At 42.0% G+C, this 26,654-nt stretch overlaps 1 protein-coding gene across 9 annotated transcripts; it reads right to left on the bottom strand.

Annotated features, from left to right (window-relative positions):
* Window positions 1-295: 295 nt before the first annotated feature.
* MAJIN (membrane anchored junction protein) lies at window positions 296-26,654 on the bottom strand. 9 transcript variants are annotated; one of them, XM_019414911.2, is made up of 13 exons: window positions 25,937-25,977; window positions 23,638-23,774; window positions 23,502-23,540; window positions 17,943-18,060; window positions 10,898-10,943; window positions 9,163-9,238; window positions 8,875-9,000; window positions 7,703-7,734; window positions 7,290-7,402; window positions 6,050-6,113; window positions 2,123-2,195; window positions 1,236-1,353; window positions 296-632 (listed from the first exon to the last, which is right to left on the bottom strand). In XM_019414911.2, exons 3-13 carry the CDS (start codon window positions 23,521-23,523, stop codon window positions 587-589), a joined length of 834 nt encoding a protein of 277 aa, XP_019270456.1. In that variant the 5' UTR covers window positions 23,524-23,540; window positions 23,638-23,774; window positions 25,937-25,977; the 3' UTR covers window positions 296-586. The 9 variants fall into 9 exon arrangements, with proteins under 9 accessions (XP_019270456.1, XP_019270460.1, XP_019270458.1 ...); XM_019414915.2 differs by lacking the exon at window positions 23,502-23,540; XM_019414913.2 differs by lacking the exons at window positions 23,502-23,540; window positions 23,638-23,774; window positions 25,937-25,977 and adding an exon at window positions 26,446-26,654.

The raw sequence follows: 26,654 nt of genomic DNA, 5'->3' as shown, positions 1-26,654 counted from the left end.
GAGGGGGTAGGTGAGTGGAAAGCATTTATGCACTGAGGGTGCACTTTGGGGCCAAACTGGGTGAACTGGGGACAGATGATTTCTTGGGGGTCTGTGGGGCTCTTGAGTCTTACAAACTTCATTCCCTAGGCCCCGGCAGGGAGGCTAAAGTTTGTGGTCAGGTGCAGACCCCACCCACCCAAAGCATCCCACCAACAAGGACCAGGCAGACCCAGGGGAGGTTTCAGGCATTGCTTCCCTGTATCTTCAGGGAGAAGTTTTCTCTCTCTCTACTTCATGAAATTCAGTCAATAACTCTTCATAAATAATTTATTTTCATTAGGATCCTAAGTGCTGGAGACGAAAGACCTAAACTGGCCCTCAGAGCGTACAATTCTCAGACTAGAACATTTTAGGAAGTTCTTTTCTTAGTGTTTTAAATTGAAAAAAAAATCCACTGTAAAGAGGCAAAGGATAGGACAAACCCACAAGAGGACTCAGAGGGTTTAGGGCCCACGTTCCCCTTGACTGAAATGTCACGCATGGAGGGTGGAATGGGAAGAGTCGTTGCGAGAGGACGCTCTTCCCACTGCTGCATCTGGAAGACTCACCGGCTGCTCTTTCCGAAGAAATAACGAAAGGGGAAGAGAGAGCTGCAGGAAGGAGACCAGAGTGGCTTGAGATTCTAGAGGTCCCTCCCTTCTCCCAGTCCCATTAGGGCTCCATTAGCTAGGACATTTTTGCTTCGGGGAACCACTGAATGGATTCAAGTCTGGAACAGCATTTGAAAAGGTACCCAAATTCAATGATACTCAGGAGGGACACACGAAGGAGAATTCAATGGGATGGCTGAGCTCTAGATGGATAAAGGGATTTGCTAATTGTCTTCCGCAAAAAGGACTCCGAAGACAGCCTCGATTCAGAGAGGAGAATGGAAACATTTTGGTAACCGAAGCATCTGAATGACCTAACGATAAGAACAGGCTGTTTAAGCAGCATTTATGGGACAAGGTCCAATGCTAGGCACACTGGGGTGGGGTGGGGTGGGATGTGTAAAAGCGAACAAGACACGGTCTTTATTAAATTCAGTTAGGGCCCTTGTGCTGTCTCATTTCCATCCTGTATCCCGGGAAAAATAGAGATTATGTGGGGAATCTGCTTGCTTTTCTAATTTCCCCAAAAGATTCAATGAGGCGGACTCTGGAGCTAGGTTGCTCTGGGTCTCAGTTTAATGACAGGAGAGAAATCCATCCTACCTTAGAAACCCAAAGAAGCCATTGGTTGCCAGCTCTGCGGGTCTTTCCGGTGGAGATGGATTGTCTTGCTGCAATGGGGGGATGATCTGTCTCACTAGGCTGTCCCCCAGCTTAGAATCTGCAAGGAAAACACTCAGGCAGGGAAAAGGTATTAGCCCAGGGATTTTCACATGACATCTAGTATGGGCCAAGGGCAGCCTCACACCATTTGTTCGAAGCTAGCCAAACTGTTTGTTGAGACCTTCCCAATTTCATCTCAGCCCAGTAAGATACTACTCTGACCTTGGACGATTTTTAGTTGGGCCCCTGAGATTTTTACACGGCTTAAGTCCTAGCCACCCACCATGATGTTTTCTCATGGAATGACAACTCGTCGAAGAACTCATGTGCTTACATCCCTGCATCTGTGATAACTACAATCCATACTGAATCCTCATGCTGGACATCTTAACAAGCATTTCCAGCCTTTGCTGAACATCTACTGCACCTTCAATATTCACACTAATGCCCTGAAGGGAAGAGGAGGAAAGACAGCTTCCCGGAGATTATTCTCCAACGAGACAGAACAGTGAAACACATCCCTCCCAACTTTTCTGTAAAACTTATCACCTGTATAGAAATGTTTTCAAATAGTGGGAGCATCAATTTCACCATCATTTGCACAGGAAGGACATGCATCGTTTCCTCTCACTTCTCTTGGAAGCTGAGGGAGCTTTTACTATTCGAGGGCAGGCCCACACACCAGAGGATGGCCAACAAGAGTCTTCATGGGAGCAGGTATATCACCCAGCAAGTGTGCCCAGACTCAGCTCTGTGTTGCTCTGCTCATCAGAGAACGAAAGAGGTCAGGATGATTATTAAAAGAGAATAAATTTCCCAGAACCTACCCTGTTCCTGGACATCAGTGATATCAAACGTTGGGCTCTCCTGACATTTCTGCTTGGTTTTTCTTTCCATGTTCTGATAAAAAGAGGACCAAGAAAAGTTTTAAACTTGACTCCCATACATCTTGGTGGGCAGGATGCTATTTGTTGGCTGGTGGTTAGTCAAGGAAGACTTCGTAGGGAAAGTGCTATTTGAATGGGGTCTTGACAGATGAGTGAAATTTTATCATAATGGGGGTGAGGAGACGGTCAGAGAGAGCAGGGCATTTTAGACAGGGACATGGTGTATAGGAGGCACTACCTTTAACAACTAAAAAGATGAGTGTGGCTAGAGCTGGGGTAGTGGAAATATGACTATGGCATAAGCAGGCAGCACACTATAACTCAGTCTTCTCCCTGGGCTACTCCTTTACAGAACTTCTTTTTTTAAAGTTTATTCATTTGTTGAGGGAGACAGAGCATGAGTTGGGGAGGGGCAAAGAGAGAGGGAGACACAGAATCCGAAGCAGACTCCAGGCTCTGTAACCGACAGTACAGAGTCTGACACGGGGCTCGAGCCCATGGACCGTGAGATCATGACCTGAGCCAAAGTTGGACGCTTAACCGACTGAGCCACCCAGGAGCCCCTACGGAACTTCTTTTAATACTTTGAGGAGGACATCCTATAACCTGGTTCCAAGCCCACATTTCCAGTTGATACCCCAATATTCAGAATCATGGTTCATATATTTTCTTTGGGACTCTCTGCTAACTGGCCACTCCCCTCACCTGGAAAGGGCCTGACTACCTTAGCAGTGCTGGGAAGTTCCTTGAGCCATTGTGCTGGTGAAGAATTCTACAGCCAGGGGCTGTGGACTATCAAGGTGGGTCTGGGAGACAGAGGTATGATAAGCCTCTAGGAAAGTTAGGATGAAAAAAAAAAAAAGAAAGAAAGAAAGAAATTAGGATGTAGCCTCCATCTTAAGCATGAGTTGTATTTCTAAGATAAACATTTCCATAAACCCTCAATTTCCAGAACACATAGGCTGCTACCTGGGTCATACTCCTATAAAAGTGAAGGGGAACTCTTACCTCTTCTAAGTCTCCAGGTGCACTGGCTTGCAGTCCACCACAGGGTGGAGATGGAATTGAGAGGGCACAGCTCTAACTTCTAGCTTGAGAAAATCATTCTTACAAATTTAATGAAACTATGGTTTGGAGCTTAAATTCTGCTGCATTGGCTCTAATGAAAGCATCTACTAAGGGTGGCAGTGGGGAATAGAAGGGTTCAAAGGCCCTGGGACCGAGGTAAAGATCTCTCAACCAGGGCAGATTCCCCTCACAATATAGGTTAGCATTTGTGTTCTCCTAAAATCCTGCCAGATGTCTCCTCAGGAAAATGTCACAAGAAAAGAAAAACACAGCCTGAAATTAAACTGATGGTACCATCTGGGACATCCAACAAGACATAATAATACACTGACAACCCAACACAAAACTGTCCTCTATATGTTCAGGGCCGGATCTGCTTAGAAGTATAGTTCGAGGGGCACCTGGGTGGCTCAATCAGTTGAGCGTCCAACTTCAGCTCAGGTCATGATCTTGTGGCTCTTGAATTCAAACCCCACATTGGGCTCTCTGCTGTCAGTGCAGAGCCTGCTTCAGAGCCTCTATCCCTTGCTCTCTCTGCACCTCCCTGGCTCACGCTCTCTCTCAAAATTAAAAAAAAAAAAGAAATTTAAAAAAAAGTTCAAGCAGTTCAAGCAGAAGTGGCAAAAAAAAAAAAAAAAAAAAAAAAAAAAAAAGCTACACACACACAGCAGTCTGTTTTACATCTGCTCTCCCCCTTTTTGTCCTTACAAAGTCTGGATCTCTAGTCTGGCACCTCGAGTAATAAAGAGAATGGGTCTGCCTTTCCTTCCCATTCTCCCCAAAACACCTCTTATGAAACAGAGACCTTATTTAGATATGAGCCATGTTCTTCTAAGCTTTCCCTGTATCAGCTCCCAGTGGTGTCCTGTTAAGACATGACAGTCCACACTGTGTCCCTACATCTTGAGTTCCCCAAAGGGGAGAGAAAATATTAAGCATTGGACCATAGGAGCAAATTCTATTTTTCCATCTCAAGTGACTTACACTGAGAGCCACTATGATCACTCTAATTCAAGAGAAATCCTCTTTCTGGGAACAGGGTCTACAATGGAGACTGTCATTGGGCTTTGAGTCAAAATCAATAAACATGTTCCTTTTGGGTTTTGTTTCGGTGTTGTTGTTTTTTTTTTTTTTTTTTTTTTTTTTGGACTCAAGAGTTTTTTTCTAAACCCAGTATCAGGTTGAAAAGGTAATTATGTTGAGTAAGAAACTGTGGGTACTGTTCTTGAGGGAGATGATGTGTCAAACTAAGAATAGGAAGGTATGAAGGATAGAGAGTGAGGGAAATGTTCTTTTAATAGTAATTATCTTGGTTGTATAAAGCGTCTTTGTTCTTCAGAGCTTCATGTACCCCTCCTGTACTTTCTCATTTCTTTTTCTTCCCTCTTGAAAGGACAGGAGTATAGAAGAGGGCAATCATCTGTCTACAATCACTCAGTGGGCCAGGTGGCCATGGCATAATGGGTCTTATACCCTGCCCCTACCCACGGAGCCAGAGGACTGAGTCCCTAAGGGTTCTCTCCTTCCCTAACTAAACAATAAATTCCTGCAAGAAAAACCACGTTTTACATGTTTGGGTGCACCCCAGCACCTAACACGATACCTTGCAAACAGGAGGCAGAATAATCATATAGAAATGAAAATCACTTTACTTTCCTACTTAAAAAACGTTTTAGGGGAAAGCCTGTGATCTTGAAGTTGGCCTTAAGTCTTTCAAGATCCAGCCTGTGCTGATCTCTCCAATAACATTTCTTAGCACTGGACTCTAAGCTCCAGGTGCACTGGCTTGCAGTCACCAAAAGCACTATATTCGTTCCTCTTGGCTTTAGTTCTCTGAGCTTCTCTGAGAAGCCTCCCTCCCATCCCCCTGGTTTGGGTGAGGTTCTCCTTTGTGGTCCCTTTGCTTCCTTTATTCTTGCACGTAGCACATCTATCAATAATTGCCTAGCTTTTTACACAGTTGGCATTTTTAGGGGAGAGCAGGAGATCTCTAGTACTTGGCACACAGCAGACACGCAGTCAGTTTGTCGAATAAATGCACATGTTTTACAGATACTTACTGCATAACTGATCATGCTACGGGTTCTGGGAAGGCGAGGGAGGTGAACAGGGAGTGTGACCTTAAGTAACTTTAAATACTTAAGGTCAGAGCTACTTTGGAGAGATAAGTGAAAAGTAAGAAAAAGGCACAAATAACAGCTATTTCAAGAGGGGAAGAAAAGAAAAAGGGGACTCTTCTACAGGCTACTAAAAAAGAAGCCCTGAAATGCATAAGTAGCAGGTATATGAGTATCTAAATGGGGAATAAACCTCACAAATGAAATCAAATGCCACTGGGGCCAGCCCATCACTGCTCTAAGTGAAGTTTTCTCTTACCAGTATCCCATGCTGATGTGTGCCTAGCTTGTCTATAAAAACTAGATGCTCCCAGACTCAGACCCCGGTGCAGATGAAGGCAAAAAGTTTTCTAAAATGAAAAAATTCTATACCAGATCCCACCCCGATTCAACAGACCTATTTTCTTCTCTCACTGCAGAGTACAAGCAGCAGCTTTTTAAGCTGAGAAGAAAAGGCCTTTTAACAAAAGGATCCATCGATGTGTGTATTATGTGGCTACTTTTGGGACAGGTTGTGGCAAAAGTAGAGTGGCTGAATGTTATTCCGCAGATGGTGAAACCTGAGAATGAGTTCAGTCAATTCAGTCTGTACTTAGGACCAAAATGTGCTGGTAACAGGAATTATGACTTGTTACAGAACAGGAACAGCCAAAAGCCTTGAAGCCTCCATTTTGGTGCTTACCCTCCTGGTTTCCATAAGGGGCCTCTTTTTGCTGGGGCCTTGGCTGGAAATCCCCATCTTGGCCCTGAGGTGGGGAAAAAAGCCCAGGAAATGTTACTGGCAGCAGCAACATCACATTTAAGCAAATGTGGCCTAAATGAATATTTCAGCAGGTTGGCTATTTTTATACCACTCCTGGCCTACGGAATAAATTGCGTGGCCAAATTTTCTTTGGGTGCTGCTTTAATTCACAGCAGAATCCCAATTTGAAACATTTAAGGATCTAGGGGTTGAGAAAGGGAAAATGTGATTGACAGCAGGTAATCAGATTTTGAAATACTTGACTGCATCAAAACCCAGAGAAAGGGAAGATGTGAGGCCTCATCTCCATGGAAAATTCAGTCAAATAGAACAGAGCAAAGCTTCACACCTCCAAGTACCTTCACATTCCACCTGTCTGGGAAAGAAGTTTCCTGACCCTTCCCTGACATGTGCATTTGGAGGGTAGAGGCCTCAGTTCCCTCATGGAACTGTTTGCCCACACGACCCCAGGAAAGGAGCAGCTGCTCTCTGGGAACATGGGCTGAAAGCACTTTGGGCTGGGGAGCCCTCTCTGGGTGCGAGTTAAGAATGACTGAATTATCTTATCTTTACTGATTCACTCTGTCCCTGACAGAGATTGTAAAGAATAAAGTAAGTAGCCTCCACAATAGCAGCTTCAACATGTTAAGGATATGTTCAACATTGACCCTAATATTGCAGTATTTCACCCATTGACTGATACATACCCTCTTGTACGTATTTACATTTTAGCTCACATTCTCTCTTAAAGGCAGATTTCCAAAAAACTTCACTGCTTACTAGGTAAAATAGAATTTTATTTTATTTTTTTCTCACTCTCTTGAGGATTTCTCTGTGTTCTTATATAATATGCTGGGACTTCTTAAGTCTTGGGCCTTCTGGTAGTGTGACCATACTGAGTATGTGTTGGATTCAATTGTACATAGATGTGATCGCCTTTCCTCATAGTCACTGTCTTGATGAGCAGAAGACTCCCACTTTGCCGAGGAAGGAACTGTGTTCAAATTACTTTGCAAACATCAACATGTCTCCTTCCCTTAGTCCACCCCCGGAAATAAGCAGGTACCAATGAAGGCTGAAGACAAAAAGTGACTCAGCGAAGGACAAGATCGGCCAGCAGCAATAGCTGGCAAAGCCTGATGAGGATGCAGGATTTCAACTCTCTCCCAACACCACTGACCTGTCCAGCTCTGGCCTGTGCAGGGGGCTGGGTACTTCCACTCGTGCTCGTTCTCTCATCATGGCTCCTGCTGCTTTCGTCTCCGCCGGCACCTTCAGAGAGGAACCAGACTCCTGTGACTCCTTTTCCAGACCTGCTCACAGTTCACGAGGGCACAGTGAAGAGAACTCCCCATCTCTAAATTGCCTACAGCAACTTTTAACACCAGCTTCGCAAGTGAGGCTAGATATCGTTGTTAGAGACAGTCTTAGAAATTTAGCCAAGAGGAAAAAGATGGTCTCATGTATACAATTCTGATTGGACCTGGGCAGCAACCAAGGGGCAAAGTAAGAGGAAGAGACAAGAGCAGGACTTTTTGGACAAGACATGGCAATAAAGGCAATTTTCATCTTGTATAGAAAAGGCAAACTTACCAATCCAAGAGGACTGTCATTTATTGGTTTCCCTACAACGGAAATTTGAAGGTTATAATGGATCACGATGCTGTTTCACCTGGATTTCTGGCTACCACTTATTTCTTACAACTGGTCGTAGACAAAAAGCTCTATGTATGCCTTTTCCGTTTTCTGCCTGGTACCACTTTTGCTAGAAATCCGGGGTCTTCAAACTCTCTTCCCCTATTTTTTAGACTTAAAGAACTATTGTCATCTACAAGGTGAAACATACTACCTTTATATTATATTCTGATGATATGCCACTTAAAAGGGAATGATCCTTAGTATAAAAGAAAAAAGGTAGGGGCCCCTGGGTGGTTCAGCCGGTTAAGCGTCCGACTTTGGCTCAGGTCACGATCTCACAGTTTGTGAGTTCAAGCCCCGTGTCGGGCTCTGTGCAGACAGCTCAGAGCCTGGAGCCTGCTTCCAATTCTGTGTCTCCCTCTCTCTGCCCCTCCCCTGCTCACACTCTGTCTGTCTGTCTCTCTCTCACACAAATAAATAAACATTAAAAAAATTTTTAAGAAGAAAAAAAGAAAAAAGGCAGAACTTCAGACATCAGTGACAAATGAATTGGGGAGATACTTTGAGGCAAGGCCTTTGCACTCTTTTCCAAATCAAACTGGCAGGTGTCTATTTGTCCCTCTACGAGTAAAAATAGCAATGGCCTTCAGAGATTAAAAACCTGGAGATGCCTTTAAGATACCGCTAATGTAAAAGTCACTGAATACTCTAAAATGGAAGGAAGTATTTTTATATAAGAGATCTCTTTCACTGAGTGATTACTGTCAGTCAGACTTTGTTTATTAATATATATAATTTATATATATATATATACATTTTTTTTAATTTTTATTATTTTTTTTTAACAACTCAGTGAGATGGGTGCTATTATTATCCGCCATTTCACAAAGGAGGCATAGAAAGATTAAGTAACTCATCTAAGGTCACACAGCTCTCAAGTGGCAAAACCACTGGGATTTGAACCAGGCCATCTGGCTTGGAGCACTTGCTCCTAACCTCTACACTGTGTGGTGTTAGGGCCCAGTCAGGCTGGCCATTTTGCCATACTGACCTTGCACTGCTAACCCACGGACATTCAACCTTCCCTATTTCTCCTCCACCACTAAAACTTCCATCATTCTACTTACCAGGTGACGGCTTTTCATGAAACCATTTCATCTCCACATACAGAGTAAAAACAAATGGATAGGGGGCCAAGACGATTTCCCCATATTTGAATTTCAGGTGGGACACTCTTTCCCATTTGCTTTTATCTGAGAAATGGTGCTAAGGAGTGAAGAAAGCAGTCAGTACGAATCCCTGAGTACTATTCTAGGGATAAGACCCTTGCCCTTCCCTGTCCTACGAGTCTGCTGCTTCCATTTGAATCTATAATGTGACCTGTAGCTTATTTCTATCCTGAAATGAAAGGATACAGGGAAATACAATGAAGTGTTCTGTAGCAAATGGCTGCAGATTGTCCAAGTTTCCCAAGACCACACGAATAGAATCCTGGAAAAAAAAATCTGAAATGAGTTTAATATTGTCTAGTCCCAGCCAATCTGTCCATTTACACCTGTCACTGCTTTTCGCAAACCCTTCATTCTATTAAAGCTGAACTATGTGCTGTTCCCTGAACATGCCTTCTGATCCTCCATTTCTGTGCTCTGTTCCCTCTGCCTGAAATGCCCTTTCTTAGTAATGGGGGAGTAATGGAGGGGGCCAAGATACGACCAATGGGGTTCCAGGCAATGGGGTTCCAGGGCTTACTCTCTTAACCATTCATTAGGCACAATGCCTATCAACAAATGTTTTCTGAGTAAAAGAAGATGAGAACATCTGCCTGAAAGCTGAGAGCAAGAACACAGAAAAAGCACCTTGAAAACTTTGGTTATAAATGTATATAAATGCTCCCTAGCTACCACATACTGAGCTACTGTGTGGCAGGCACTGCACACATCTATTTCTAACCCTCACCACAATCGTGAAAACAGGTACTGTTTATCAACCTCATTGACAGGTAAGGAAGCAGGCTTGGAGAAGGTAGGTAACTTGCCCAAAAGTCCCATTGTGAAGGCAGAACTTAACTCAAATCCAGGTGTGACTGGCTCTGAGGTCTTTGGTCTCTCCACTTTGCTAGATACTGCCTTGCACTTTTCTCTGCCCACGTTAACTGAAGCAAAGTGAAATAAACTCTGCTCTACTTACAATTAAAATAAGCAGAAAACTCTCATGGTTCTATTATTAAAATAATTGTTATTTATAACAATGTCTCTGATCTCCCACAAGATTCTAATGTACCTTCAACACTTAGCCAAAGAGCCATAGATACCTTTAAGGCTAGGACTCAAATTTTTGGTTTCATAGAGTTTTGTGTTTGTATATTTCATTGTATTCAAATTCCTTGAAATATGACAGCGTATGTCTTTATAAATCTGAACGGTCCCAAATCACTGAGTTGTGAAGTCAGAAGAGAAATAAACTAGTTTAGAACTGTCATTTTATGAATAAGGCAATTAAGACCAAGAGACAGAAATGATTTGCTGGGGTTCACACTGCTAATCAGTGGCTCGGCCAGGGCTGGAATCCAAGGCCAGCACCCAGAGCTCTGACTCCTTGTCCAACGCGTTCACCAATTTACAAAGCTGTTCACTTGCTCAGTGTTTCTCCTGTGGGAGAACCTAAGTAAGGCTGGGTAAAGGAGGAATGAAAATGAAGTGGGAATAAAGCAATTGCAAATGTTTCCAATTAAAATGAAGACACAGCAGTCTTGTATGTGTATTTACAATTGAGTTTCCTGAACGTCAAGTACCAGGCAGTGGTTGGGAGGGTGAGGCTTCCCAGAGCCCTGGAAGGCGGCAGTCCTCCAGAAGCTTTCTCCATGCCAGCCACCACAGAAGAGAGCTGCAGAGGGCTGGGAACTCTGGTGGAAACAATAGAACTCTAAGCCTCAAAGGTGCTGACACTTCAACTAGAAGAACTGAGAAAGGATACAGGCTTTAATTTCCTTGGAAAAACAGTTAAGTTTCTTCGCAGAGGAACTACGGCAGGGAGAAGCCAAGTGATCAAGTGGAGGTTGTGACTCAGTTCACAGGAAATAATTAAAAGCTGGATATGGACGCATCCTTGGCTTAAAGAATAACTTTCCCAGAAGTTGTCTTTTTCCCCTACCTCCAGCTCCTTGAGGATGACTTCCTTATCTTCTATCTCTTCCCCTCTAGAAGGTAAACAAACGAGAGATAAATAAGCTGAGAAGGAAAGCTCTGAAGACGGTAGACTCCACTGTCAGTACAGAGTAGACAGCAGAGCAAAAATGACACTTCCACTGAGCTACAGAAACATGACTAAGTAAGAATCGTGTGTGTTGACCAACAGCTCATGGGAAGAAGTGATCACCTAGGTGGTATGGTCTGAGAACTGGTAGAAGGTTGTTCCAAAATATCTTCCCCATTAACTTGCCAAGACCTGAAATTAAGTTAATAGTTTGTTAGACTTGTTGTACTCAAGTGTAGTCTGTGGACCACCAGGCATCCTCAAGCCCCTGTCAAGTGTTCTTGAAGGCATAACTATTTTTGTACTAATAATAAGATGTTATTTGCCTTTTTTTTCATTGCTGTGTTAACATTTGTAATCATTAGTACAAAAGCAATGGAGGGCAAAATTGCTGGTGCCTTTGCACAAATCTAGCTAGTTACACTAAACTGTACTAGCAGTTGTGGGAATCTTGACTGCCACACAGGAAAAAAAAATCCAGCTTCATTTAATATAGTTGAGGAAGCAAGAAAAAAATTAATAATTTTATAAAATCTCAACCCTTAAATACATGTCTTTTCAATACACTATGTGATAAAATGGGAAGTATTCATTAAGTACTTCTGCTGCATACAGAAATATGATGGGTGTCTTGAGGAAAAGCACTTGGGCAACTAACTGTTAAAGTTGCAGATTAAACGAGCTGCTTTTCATGGAATTGTATTTGACTTCAACGATCAGCTAACAAACTATAGTCATTATACAGATTTAGAAGTGTGACATTTCCTCAAAAATGAATAGTGAGCTTATCAATTCAAGCAAAACAACTGACAGTATTTATTTGTGCCAATGATGAATTTTGGGATTTCAAGCAAAATTTGAACTCTGGAAAACTCAATCCACCACAGTGAGATTGGCAAATTTCAAAAACTTAAAACACTTTTCTAAGATTGATCGTGATATTAACAGATATGATTTTTTGATATTGTACAACGAAGTGTGTTGACATTTGGATTATCTATATAAGTCAGTCAACCAATATTTTCCAAATGACCAATGAAACACATTATGTTACAAATCATCCTAGGTAAAAGATTCACTCCCAGAACAAGACAGATTTTAATATAGCAGAGTTCAAAAAGTTCAGTGATAGAATTTCAGATTCCATATTGCAACTAACTTTTAAAAAAGCACCACGTTAAACAAAACCAAACAAAAAAACTATCACTTCTTAAATGTTAATGTAGGGTCAAAGAATGCCCACAATAATCTGTGAAGGCTGTTAATACATTTCTACCTTCCCCGACTACACATCTATGTGGGGCTGGATTTTTTTCATATAATTCAACCAAAAAAACCAGACTGAATGCAGAAGCAGATATAATCTATCAGCTTTCTATTAAGCCAGACTAATGAGATTTGCAAAAATTTAAAACAATGCCAATCTTCTCATTAATTTTTTTGTCTTTGAAAATTAGCTATTTTTAATAAAAATGTGTTAACACTTAATGGATACATTATTTTAAATTAACTACTACATTTTAAAATTGTGGTAAAATACATATAAACTAAAATTTGCCATTTTAGCCATTTTTAAGTATACAATTCAGCAGTATTAATTAGACTCACAACCATGGTGTACAACCATCACCACTATTTTTCCAAAGCTTATCTTCCCAGACAGAAACACTGTACTCATTAAGCAATAACTCCTCATTCTCCCCTCCACCCCTCCCCTGGTGACCCCTAATCTATTTTCTGTCTCTATGAATTTTCCTGTTTAATATTTCATAGAAGTAGTATCATATTTTTCCTTTTGTTCCTGGATTATTTCAATTAGCATAATGTTTTCGCGGTTCATCCATGTTGTACAGGTATCAGAACTTCATTTCTTTTGCAATTTCTTTAGTAGCTGAATAATATTCTATTGCGTATATGTATACAGCACGCATATAACTACATTTTGTTTATACATTCACCAATTTGATGGCACTTGGGCTGTTTCCATCTTCTATCAGGAATAATACAGCTATGAACATTGTTGTACAAGAATCTGCTCGACTCCCTGTTTTCAATTCTTTTGGGCATATACCTAGGAATGAAATTGCTGTGTTATATGGTAATTCTATGTTTAACTTTTTGAGGAACTGCCAAATTGTTTTCCATGGCAGGTGCACTATTTTATATTCCCATCAGTTCTATACAAGACTTCCAATTTCTCCACATCCTTGCCAACTGTTATTTTCTGGGTTGTTTTTTTTTTTTTAAATACCCATCCAAGTAGGTGTGAAGTGGTATCTCATTAAAGTTTGGATTTGCATGTCCCTGGTGTAAGGATACTGAGCATCTTCTCGTGTGCTTATCGGCCATTTGTGTATCTCATTTGAAGTAATGTCTATTTAAATACTTTGTCCATTTTTATTATTTTTTAAATGTTTATTTTTGAGAGAGGGAGAGAGAGAGAGCATGTGCACAAGCGGGGGAGGGGAGAGAGAGAAGGGAGACAGAGGATTTGAAGCAGGATCCACACTGTCAGTGCAGACCCCCACGGGGAGCTCAAACTCACCAACTTCGAGATCAAGACCTGAGCTGAAGTTGGTCACCTAAAAGAGCCACCCAGGCACCCCAGCCTTTGTCGATTCTTAAACTGGTTTATTTTGTTGTTTTTGAGTTGTACTTCTTTCCTTTTAATGTTCATTTATTTATTTATTTTTAGTGTTTATTTTTGAGAGAGAGAGCACGAGCAGTGTGGGGCAGAGAGACAGAGAGAGGGAGACAGAGATCCCACGCAGGCTCTGCACTGTCAGCACAGAGCCAGACTTGGAGCTTAAACTCACAAACCATGAGATCATGAACTGAACCAAAATCCAGAGTCGGATGCTTAACAGACTGAGCCATCCAGGTTCCCTGAGTTGTACTTCTTTCTATATTCTGGATATTAAACTCTTATCAGATATGTGATTTATAGATATTTTCTCCCATCTGTGAGTTGCCCTTGCACTCTGTTGATAGTGTCCTTTGATGCACAATTTTTAAAAATTTAATGCAGTCCAAATTTATCGAATTTTCTTTTGTTGCCTATGCTTTTGGTATGGTATTTAAGAAACCACTGCCAAATTCAAAGTCATGAAGATTTGCACCTATGTTTTCTCCTAAGAGTTTTATAGTTTTAGCTCTTAAATTTAGGTCTTTGATCTATTTTTTGTAAGTTCTGTGTCCAGTATAAGGGTCTAACTTCATTCTTCTGCATGTGGATATCCATTCTTCTCAGAACCATTTGTTCAAGACACTGTTCCTCCACTATTGAATAGTTTTGGCATTCTAGTCCAAAACTAATTGACCAAAGATGTGAATGTGAAGGTTTATTTCTGGGCTCTCAATTCTATTCTATGGTCTGTAAGCTGTTCTTACGCCATTACCTATAGCTTTTTGGGTTACCTGGAGCTTTGTAGCAAGTTCTTAAATTGGGAAGTAGGAATCTTCCAATTTTGTTCTTTATCGAGATTATTTTGGCTATTCAGGGTCTCTTGAAATTCCATGATTTTTTTTTAAGACAGAGAGTGGGAGGAGAGAGAAAATCCCAAGCAGGCTCCACTTCTCAGTGTAGAGCCCAATGTGGGGCTCGAACCCATGACCCTGGGACCATGACCTGAGCCAAATCAAGAGATGGATGCTCAACCCACTGAGCCACCTGGATGCTCCATTTCATATGAATTTTAAGATGGGCTTGTCCAGTTTTGCAAAATATGCCACTGGAATTTTGATAGGGATTTCACTGAATCTGTAGATTGCTTTGTCATCTTAATAATATTAAGTCTTCCAATCCACAAACATAGATATCTATTAAGTCTTCAATTTCTTTTGGCAACTTTTTGTAGTTTTCAGTGGGCAAGTCTTGCATCTCCTTGGTTAAATTTATTGCTAAATATTTTTCTTATTGGTACTACTGTAAATGAAATTGTTTTCTTAATTTTCTTCTCAGATTGTTTTTTGCTAGTGTATACAAATACCACTGATTTTGTGTGTTGATTTTGTATCCTGCAACTTTGCTGAATTCATTGATCAGCTCTAATATGAATTCTTTAGGGTTTTCTACAGGTAAGATCATGGTCTCCACAGATAGAGATGGTTTCACTTCTTCCTTTCCAATTTGTATGTATTTTATTTCTTTTTCTTGACTAATTGCTCTGGCTAGAAACAAGTACTATGATGGATGGAAGTAGTGAAAATGAGCATCTTGAGAGAAAAGCTTTAAGTTTTTCATAACTGAGTAAGTTAGCTGTGGGATTTTCATATATGGTCTTTATCATATTGAGGAAGTTCCCCTCTATTCCTAGTTTATTGAGTGTTTTTATCATGCAAGGGTGCTGGATTTGGTCAAATGCTTTTTCTTTCTCAATTAAGATAATCATGTGACTTTTTCCCCTTACATTCTGTTACTGTGGTGTATTATATTGGTTGACTTCTGTGTGTGTGTGTGTGTGTGTGTGTGTGTGTATATTTAATGCTTATTTATTTTAAGAGAGAGAGGGGCGCCTGGGTGGCTCAGTCGGTTAAGTGTCCGACTTCGGCTCAGGTCGTGATCTCGCAGTTCGTGAGTTCAAGCCCTGCGTCAGGCTCTGTGCTGATGGCTCAGAGCCTGGAGCCTGTTTCAGATTCTGTGTCTCCCTCTCTCTCTGACCCTCCCCCATTCATGCTCTCTCTCGGTCTCAAAAATAAATAAACATTAAAAAAATTAAAAAATAAAAAAAGAGAGAGAGAGACAGAGATTGAGTGGGGGAAGGGCAGAGAGAGAGGGGGAGAGAATCCCAAGCAGGCTCTGGCTGTCAGCACAGAGCCAGACATGGGGCTCAATGTAACAGACCGAGAGATCATGACATGAGACAAAATCGAGTCAGATGCTTAACTGACTGAGCCACCCAGGTGCCCCTGATGTCTGTATACTGAACCATCCTTGCATTCCTAGGGTCTTTATCCCAGGAATGTAAACAGTGCCAATCTCCTCATTAATTTTTTTAAAAATATAGTTAACCTTTTTAAAAAATGTTTATTTATTTATTTTGAGGGGAGAGGGGCAGAGAGAGAGAGAGGGAGAGAGAGAATCCCAAGCAGGCTCCACACCATCAGTGCAAAGCCTGACGCAGGGCTTGATCCCATAACTATGAGATCATGACTTGAGCTGAAATCAAGACACCCAACCAACTGAGCCACCCAAATGCCCCAAAATACAGTTACTTTTAATAAAACATATTATTTGTTAACATTTAACGACATTATTTTCAGCAATTTTTAAGAATTTTATTTAAATCCAAGTTAGTTAACATATAGTGCAATAAGGGATTCTGGAGTAGAATTTGGTGATTCACCACTTACATATAACACCCAGTGCTCATCCCAACAAGTGCCCTCCTTAATGCCCATCACCCATTTAGCCCATCCCCCCACCCAACACCCCTCCAGCAACCCTCAATTTGTTCTCTGTATTTAAGAGTTTCTTATGGTTTGCCTGCCTCTGTTTTTTTTTTTTTAATTTATTTTAATTTACATCCAAATTAGTTAGCATACAGTACAACAATGATTTCAGGAGTAGATTCCTTAATGCCCCTGACCCAATTAGCCCATCCCCCGTCCCACAACCCCTCCAGTAATCCCTGTTTGTTCTCCATATTTAAGAGTCTCTTATGTTTTGTCCCTCTCACTGTTTTTATATTATTTTTGTTTCCTTTCCCTTATGTTCATCTGTTTTGTCTCTTAAAGTCCTCATATGAATGAAGTCATATGATATTTGTCTTTCTCTGACTGATTTCTCTTAGCATAATACCCTCTAGTTCCATCCATATGGTTGCAAATGGCAATATTTCATTCTCTTTGATTGCCAAGTAATACTCCATTTTATATATGTACACCACATCTTCTTTATCCATTCATCCATGGATGGACATTTGGGCTCTTTCCATACTCTGGCTATTGTTGATAGTGCTGTTATAAACATGGGGGTGCATGTGTCCTTTCGAAACACCACACCTGTATCCCTCGGTGCCTGTCTCTGTTTTTATCTTATTTTTCCTTCTCTTCCCCTATGTTCATGTTTTGTTTCTTAAATTCCACCTACGAGTGAAATCATATTTATCTTTCTAATTTCCCTTAGCATAATGATATATTATTTTTGTTTTAAGTTTATTTACTTTTTGAGAGAGAGAGAGAGAGAGAATAAATGGGGAGAGGCATTGAGAAAGGGGGAAAGAGGATCTGAAGCAGGCTCTGTCCTGACAACAGAAAGCCTGATGTGGGGCTCAAAGTCACAAACCGCGAGATCATGACCTAAGTTGCAGTTGGACACTTAACCGACTGAGCCACCAAGGCACCCCTAATGATATATTATTTTTAAATTAGTAAGTATGTTATTTTAATTTTCCTGTTTTAAACTGTATATGATACATATTGACAGGTATGACCCACATAACCAAACTCTTTGGGATCCTTGATAATCTTACGAGTGCAAAGAGATCTTGAGATAAAAAAATCTTGAGAACTACTGCTCCAAAGGTATGCCATCACTAATTTAGAAACTTACGTGAATACTAATATATGGACTATAAAATACTTGGGAAACAGGGGTACCTGGGTGGTTCAGTCAGTTAAGCATCTGACTTCTGGTTTCAGCTCAGGTCATAATCTCAGTTTCATGGGTTTGAGCCCTGTGCTGGGCTCTCTGCTGGCAGTGTGGAGCTTGCTTGGGATTCTCGTCCTCTTCCTCTCTCTCTCTGCCCCTCTCTCACTCTCACTGTCTCTGTCTTTCTCAAATAAATAAGCTTAAAAAAATAAAATAAAATACATGGGAAACAGAGTCCTACAAGATGCTAATTCAGCCAGTCCCCTGGACAGGGTGAAGGTAGAGAAGGGATACTTGTGGGAATGTACTAACCTGTATTTGCAAAGGCTATTCTCTTAGCTTCAAAATTACCTGATACTGTTGCCATATCTAATTTTGAATTTATACACATTGGGTCCTGCGTGAAGAAACCTCGTCTCTGGAAACGGGTAGGTGAAGGGTTTTAAACTCATTGCTTCCAAATGATAGCCTAAATGAAATACAAATATTAGAGAATTATTAAAAAGCTAAAGATGGTTCCTTATGTCATCATATGGGAAAGAGAACCTGCCCAGTCCGTAGCGTCTCTTCATGAGTAAAATGTCCAACATTCGGCACCACTGCCTATGTCCCGTCTCAGATTTTACATTAATCACCTATTTTAATCACTTGGACCATTCTTCTACCTGCATGGGGGAAGATACACGGTGTTTGGGAATAATCTGTATACTTGAAATCGGAAGACCTGGGTTCGAGTTTTGTAGTTTACCTGACAACCTCGGGCAAATCACTTCTCTTCATGAGACTAATGATAACCAACATCTGATGCCTCATAAGGTTTTTGTTACAATTAAATCTCTCTCTCAAACATCTCTTGAATCTATTCTCCCCCCTTGTCCCCACTTTCCTTGGAATCTAGGCCAGTATGAAGAGGACTCAAGTCAAATAATGAAACAATCCAAATGTACCAATAGGTGGCACAATTAGGAAGACCTCTGCTATTAATTTTAGATGAAGTTAAGGAAGGAACACACCTTCCTGCCACAGCTCATGCAGCAAATAAGGATGTACGCTAATGTTTCCCAGTGCTGCCAAGGAATGCCTTATCTTCCCTACCTCTCAACCACTCTTCCTTTTCACCACTCGTGAGACAGCCCTGTGTCACAAGAGTACCTACTATCCTCCTAGCACTTACTAGATTTACGTTTCCTATTCCTGAATCTCTATCACTTAAGGTCCTCTTTGAGGGAGAGTCAGGAAAAGGGAAAGATGGGAAAAGAAGAATGGCACGTCTCTCTTCTCCAAGCAGGCATTCGGTACACACTAAAAAGAATTAAGCACAGTGATTAGTGATTTTCTAAGTCACTGGGACTTTTCTGTGCCTCTTTTTACTTGTAGAGATAATAAACCCTGCATTTTCTGTCTCTTCATATGGAAATGTAAGTAATAAATAATGAGATGAGAGGTTCAGAGTTCCTGAGGATAAAAGCTACCTACACACAACACAAAGTATTGATTTCAGAGGTAGCTAAGATGGGTAGACAGAACAGGCACAAAGAAAGAATAATTTAGGTTTGAGTCTCGGGTCCAATATCCCTCCTTGGCTTCTCCGGGCCTTGATTTTCTTATTTATACAATAATAACAATTAACAACAACTTTTTAAAATGCCCTACCTTAAGTGTCTTACATGTATCATCTCACCTAATCCTTACACCAAGGCTTTGAGATCAACAGCCCAAATCTGATATATAAGGAAACTGAGACATTGAGAGATGAATGTTGGAACTGAGTTTCAAATGAAGTAATATGAAGCCAGACTTGATACCTCTTAACCACTTTCCTACTCTGCTTTCTGGGGTTTTTAGGACAAAAAAATAAGATAATGAATATAAATCATTTTGTAAGTATTAAAATACTATATACACATAAAGGACTATTTTATTACTCTTTCCTCCATATTACCCCAGTACCATTTATACTCAGCAGGGAAAACTCTCGTGTGGTGGAGTCAGAAGATCTACGTGCCCAAAGAATGGAATTTCCCACAATTTCCAGAGTTCATGTCTGGGGCTGCCAGTAAAGAGATATCCCAGTGTCTGATCTCAGCTGCTTGGGATTAGAATGACAGGGGGTTGGAGCCAGAGCCCATGAGACTATTTAGACTAGAATTGCAGTCAAAAGTGAAAAGAAATACTTGGTGCCAACTGCAAAGTTACCAGAGGGGAAATACTGTTCATATCCTGAGGTGGGGTGGGGAAGGCTGGGGGGGGGGGGGGAGGGGGGGGGGAGGGAATCTTGTTGATTCCCATGCCCAAGGCATGGCAGGAACCCAGCTAGATTTGATGGTGTTTTCGGTGCTAAGATGACTTTTCTAAGTAGGAAAGGAGCCTACCTGCCACAAAAGTTGCTGCCACAAAAATTTAGCTTTCAGTTATTCAGAGAGTTTTACTAAAATGCAGTCACCTCTCACCACAGACTGAGGGCTGGGGGATCAGAGCAAAGGAAATGAAGGACATTTGCTGGAAATGACAATCCAGAGAGGAAACTTCATGTACTGCACCACAGTGGCTGTCCGAAAGAGGTAACAACAGCCCTCTTCTGGCTGGGGCCTGCCTGTTAATTGCTGGCTGCCTGCTTCAGAAACAACCACACACTAATTACCTCATTTGAAAATAAAGATTAGACAGCATAATCCAAAACAACCACATAGTACTATTGGTTCAAAGATTTCACAAGGTTATTTTTCAACCTAAGTACTGTAGTCAAGATAACAATATGGGGTCTTAACATAGGAAGAAGGGTCACTCTCAATCCATTTTTAGGTGATCAAACAACACGATGGTGTTAAAACAAAGAAAAGTTTAGAAGCAAAATGCATTAGTTGGAAATGCGTAAGATTTGCAATTGGAGGATCAAGGCCTGAGTCCTAGCTCTGCTTCTTATTAGCCAGTAGATCCTGAGCAAGTCACTTAGCCTTGCCATTTCTCAATTTCTGCATCTACAAATGGGAATCCCATCTAGAATTGTAGTGGGATTAAATGCGATTATGCTGTAAATAGCACTCCATAAACTCTAGAATATTACATAAACATTAGCTGTTTTGATAGATTTGAAGAGTTTCTCTCTTAATGCTTCACTAGAAAAGCAAATTTAAGAGAGGAAAACTGACTACCTTTAATTTCAGCGCAAAATCTGACAAATCCCAATCAAGAACCTTTTCTTTGAAAATTTCCAATAATTATATTTAAATTCCACATAGGCAATGATGTTAGATTTTTTAAGGTTTTAGTAATTTTTTCACATAAAGAAACATCTGGGTCAGTTCATAGAACCTAAAGCAGGGCTGAATGTTATATGAGGATAATATTGACTATTGAGGTGGAAGATAAGGAAGTGCTGTCACTAAATATATCTGGTGATATTGGATGGAAAAATCCTCCACAGTGTTAAAGAATAAAAGAGCTTTATAAGCGTTTATTCAAAATACATTTACTGAGCAGATCTAATATGATAGGCTCTGTGACCATTAATGAGTGGGGGTAACAAAACAGGGAAATCCCACTGATACTATGAATTTACTACCCAAGTTTTAGAATTGAGATTGAAGACAGATGACCAGCAACTCCTTCCACCTTCACAAGTCCTTGGCTAGTCTCCAGGGTCTGCCTGGCTTTACTGAAGTATGTTCAGACTCTGAAGTCTGTATTTCCAAACAGAGATTCATGGTTGCCTATAGTTGGAAGCGCCCTCTGTTTTAGACGGTATGAGAATAAAGTGATTTCACCAAAGAAGGAAATAACTTCCACAAGGTGTCATATAACTTAGTACGGAACCAGGATTAGCACTCCCCAAGACTGCTGATTCCTTTGACCCACACATTCCCCATTACATCACAATACCCTGTCAGTCACTTTATTAAATTGTAACCCTGGTCACTCTTGTAATTGTGGATGACTCAAGGCAAACTCAATCTGGGTATAAAGGCATCAAACCAAAATGTAAGCTTTTCTGATCAAATGTTCTTAGAATTATTTCTTGGAGTGTTAAAGTGTTCACATTTGTCTTCAAGCTCTCTTGTCAAAAGGAACTATTCGCCGTTTCTTTACCTTGCAGGGTAGCTAGGATGGCTGATGAAATAATGCAGGTATAACTGCTTATTTTAGTGCTCTACACAGGTTTTTCAATAAAGAATAACCTTTCTAAGACAAAACAAAGTCTTAAGATATGGGAGGGGCCAGGGAGAGACTGATCTAAGACTACCCAGAATACTTTCGTGTTTACTGGTATCGTTCTTTCTCTTTAGGTTTCTTCCTACTCTTTCTGGTAAAACACAATCTTTAAAATGCTCTTGGCATTCGTTCAGGAATAGATTTGCCCTTGGAACTGTGTTAGATTTTGTTTTGTTTTGTTTTGTTTGAGAGGTAAGGAGTAACTAAAGTTTCTAACAGAGAGGTAGGAAGATGCCCTAAAGTGAAATTAAAAGGCCTAATGGACAACTCCGTAGACCAGAAAGGAGTCGAAGTTAATCTCTTCAGTTACCTTTGCACCACTTACATCTTAACCATCCTAAAAGCTATTGGAAAAACTACCTGTAGTCAATAGGTCCAGAACTGTGGTCCTTATTCTAGAAAAGCAATAGAATGGTATCTCATCTCATCACCCTGCCCAGAAGCTCTGGCTTGTTACATGATGATCAACCTATCAGCATTCACATCACACTGAATTCACTGTAGCACTCTAAACATCCTACCAACCCCAGGAACCCAAAAAGCATTTGGATGTAAAACTGAAGGCAATGAGAGACATTTTATCTTTTGGTTACACCATTGGGTGAGTTGACCTGTACTCACCCGTACATGTAGGGAAGAATATGTAAAATTGGGGGGGGGGGGAAGCATCAGTAGTTTCAGAAGGGCAAATGGTTTAGAGAATATGCTTAGGTAGAGAGAAAGGAACATCTTTTACAACTCTGAGCTCAAAACTCTGAGTCCTTGATGTACATATCTCGATGGTCTTAGTGACCGAAGACTGATATAGGAAAGTGTGAAAAGAAAGCTTGAGGGGTACCTGGGTGGCTCAGTTGGTTAAGCGTCCAACTGTTGATCTCAGCTCAGGGTCGTGAGTTCAAGCCCTGAGTCGGGCTCTATGCTGAGTGTGGAGCCTACTTAAAAAAAAAAAAGAAAAGAAAAGAAAAGAAAAGAAAGCTCCTAAAATATCCAGCTTTGTTCTTGCTAGGAAACAATGGCAGATTCTGAAGAAATTAATAAGAAAACTAAATTACTTTTTATGTAATGAGAGACATTTCATACAGGAAATTTGAAATATTTTACTAAGTTTAATCCAATTCTGGTGAGATGTGGGGCGGGGGGGCAGAGATAAGAACTGTATTTACAAAAAGATATAGCTGACTTGAGGAGATCATCTAATTTGGCCATGACGGGCAAGACTAAAACTCAGATGTATTGTTAAAGCAAGACAGTCCAACTGATTATGAACTGGCCTACACTCAATATTGGCCTCAATTCTTTATATTTTACATTTTAAGCCTAGCTCTAAAACAACAAATCATTTATTATTGCTAAGAAACATAAAGTTTTGTACTTTGAATAACCATCAAACCACAGGGCTCTAACGGTGAAGAGGCCTTAGCAAACAAGCAAACCTCATATTTATAAAGCACTTTCAGTGTATATAATGCTTTCTTATCTCTAGCTCACAAGATCCAAAAACTTCTATTGAAGTAGGAAAGGTAGAGTCAGCTAATTCATTTTCCATGCTAACTGCTCTCCTAGTTTTTACCTGATCTGAGCCTCTCAATCTCATGTTATTCAACATTCATTCATTCAGCTCACAAATATTCGCATGCCTACAATGTTCCAGAAGCGGAAGTGCTGGAGATACAGTGGAGAGGATTGGAACTTGGTCCTCACCTGCAAAGAGCTTACAAATCATTTCAAGTGTGGTGACTGCTACAAAAAAGAACAGGGTGATATGGGAACATGATACAGAGAATCCTAACCCTAGAAAGGAAATCATGGAAGCCCATTCTAAGTAAAAGACTCATACCTGAGGGATGAATATGAGTTAGGGACGCACAAAAAGAGAGCAGGTCTGAGGTGCGTACAGGAAACAGAAGATGTAAGAGTCTTCAACTTGGAGAGAGCATGGCGCTTTCAAAAGAAAGAAGTATAGAAACTTGGAACCTAGTGGGCAAAAAGGACAGTGCTTTGAGATAACACATACAGATAAGCAATGAGTTAGTCAGCATACATGTGAGAGCCTTACTATGCACTGCTCTATGTCTAGAGTATAACAAGAGAGACATGATAACTTGTCTTTAAGGGCTTATATTTCAGGTGTGGAAGCAACAATAAACATGTAAGTACATAAATGTAATTTGAAGTACTCTAAGTACTATAAAGAAAATAAAAGAGTTTCATAGAAAAGAGTAACTGGGAGGGTGCTTAACTACTGTGGCCAGGGAAGACTTTTTGGACAAGATTACAGCTGAGCTGAGGCCCAAATGGAAAGTTGAACAACCATGCGAAGTCAAGAGGAAAAGCATTCCAAGCAGAAAAAAAACCAGCAATCACAGATGCCTTGTGATGGGTGGTTTAGGTTTAATGGACAGAAAGGTCAGTGTGACTGGAGCACAGAGAATGAAAACAGAATAGAGGAAGACAAAGTCAGAGATAAGAAGCAACCAGATCGTGTAAGGCCTGTAGGCCACTGTAAAGAGTTCAAATTTTATGCTAAGGGTTTTATAAAGAATGAAAGGATTTGATTTGTTTTAGAAAGATGAACTGTACAAGGGTAAAAGTAGAAGCAGGGAACCAGTGAGGAAACTTTTGTAGTAGTCCAGGAGAAAGATGATGCTGATTTTGACTGGGGAGTCTTAATGGATAGCTGAATGGGGGTATATTTTAGACTGATGGACTCGATGTGGGAGTCAAGGACGGTTCTTATGTTTTCAGCCTTTGCTATTAGGTGGAGGATGGTACATACCCTTTTCTGAGATGGGGAAGGATTCTAGGGAAAGAGATTTGTAGAGAAACTCAATAGTTCTATTTTGGTTAAGTCTAAGGCCTGTTCAACATCCCAGTGGATATGCTGAGAGGGTGGTCTCCTAGTGTGCAAGAGATGGAAATCAGGATGGAAATGTAAATTTAAGTAATCGGTGTTTAGGTGGTATCTGAAACTATTGAACAGATGTGATCATCAGGGGAGAAAGTGCAGGTAAAGAAGGGATGTGGGCCTTACTTACAGCCCAGGTTATGAATTGTGGAGTCTATCCTGAAAGCAACAGGAAGGCGCTGAAGGGTATAATAAAGAAATGACCACACAGCTGTGAGTTAAAGTACACATCTGTATGGATCCGGTTGTAACGTGGGAAATAATCCAGAACAAGAACAGATAAAAAAGGACTAGGACCAGCTAGGCGATGCCTGTGGTGCTAGGCAGAAGCTGATTAAGTGGCCTGGTCTACAGTGACAAAAGTGGAGATGAAGAAGGATTGGTTTGGAGGATGCCTGCGAAGATGTCTAGTCGTCATTTTGTCAACTGATGAGGGAAGGGAGAGAGAACAAAGATGATTCCTAATTGCTTGAGCAGCTAATGGAAGAGAAAAAAAAAGTACCACTTCCTGAAAAAGTAGCCTTAGAAAGTAAACTTTAAAAAATTTTTTATTTTTTGAAAGAGAGAGATGGTGTGAGCCGGGGAGGAACAGAGAGACAGGGAGACACAGAATCTGAAGCAGGCTCCAGGCTCCCAGCTGTCAGCACAGAGCCCCACGCAGGGCTCGAACTCACCAACCATGAGATCATGACCTGAGCTGCAGTCGGACGCTCAACTGACTGAGCCACCCAGGCGCCCCTATAAAGTACATTTTTAAAAAAGTTTTCAGTTTATTCCTTTTTTGAGAAAGAGAGAGCGAGCAGGGGAGGGGTAAGAGAGAGGGAGAAAGAGAGGGCTCAAGCAGGCTCCCCACTGCCAGAGCAGAGTTCGAAGTGGGGCTGGAACTCACCAACCGGGGGTTGCCGATGACCTCCTGAGCTGAAATCAAGAACCCCACAACTCCTGAGCCACCCGGGCGCCCCTGGAAAGTCCATTTCTCAGGGGGAAGATGTGACCTCCTTAGTGGGACGTGCTCAATTTTAAGGTGCCCACGAGCCAGCCAAAGAGCGATTTTAGGGAGACGGTTGGGAGACTGCGGTAGGTTCACCACCTGCACACGCGCAAGGGGAGGAACTGAAGTTGAGGGAAATCAAGGACCGAGGCAGGCTGAATCTTTCCACTTTGGCAGATGCCAAGATTCAAACGGGGCGGGGGTGGGGCGGGCGGGGGGGGGGGGAAGGGGCGGTCTCACTGAGTGCCACGCCTCCAGTATTTCCCTCCCAGGTTGAGTCACTCCCCGAGATCACTAAGACATGGTGGGGACAAGAAACGTCTCCGTGGGCGAGGTCTTGCTTCCGTGGCAACCGCTGAGCCTGGGGTCACCGGGAGGCGGCAGAGCAGAGGGCACGCTTTCGTTACGGGGAAAGGGGGTTTTAAAAAAGAGGGTGCGGCGAGGGGGGCGCGGGGCCCTCGGAAGACGGGGCGGCCCTCGGGGGCGGGAAGAGCGGCCAGCGCGCCGCGATCTCGGCCTCGGCTGCGCCGCTCCGCTCGCCCGGCGAAGGGGGTCGGCCCAGGCCGCCGCCGCCGCCCCCCCTGCCCGGCCCGCCCCGGGCCACCCTCGCGGCCTGCAAGTGGCCGCGGCAGCCTGGCCCTCTCGCGCCGCTGAAGGGAGGGGCCGCCGGGGCTGTAACTCTCCCTCGGAAAATAAAAGGCCACGAAGCGCCACCCTCACGGGAGCACCAGGCCGCTGTGGGCCGTTACCTCAGACTCAAGACTTTCCCAGGCCAGGCCGGGCCCTTATACAGGCTACGGGTTCTTCGCGCCTCGTAAAAGCGGCCTCGGCCGCAGTTCCGCCCGCGGAGCGCCCGCGAAACGTGCGGGCGTCGACTGCGCACGAAGCGCGGCTCGCGAACTCACGCAGGCGCTCGCTCGCGCTTTGGCTCATGCCGCGCGCCCGCCAGCCCTTTTGC

This window comes from Panthera pardus, unplaced genomic scaffold (genome assembly GCF_024362965.1).
Source record: "Panthera pardus isolate Hobbes unplaced genomic scaffold, ASM2436296v1 HiC_scaffold_12, whole genome shotgun sequence".
NCBI classification, from domain to species: Eukaryota; Metazoa; Chordata; class Mammalia; order Carnivora; family Felidae; genus Panthera; species Panthera pardus.
The sequence above is the reverse complement of the archived record's forward strand: the minus strand, read 5'-3'. Positions and strand labels throughout refer to the sequence as shown.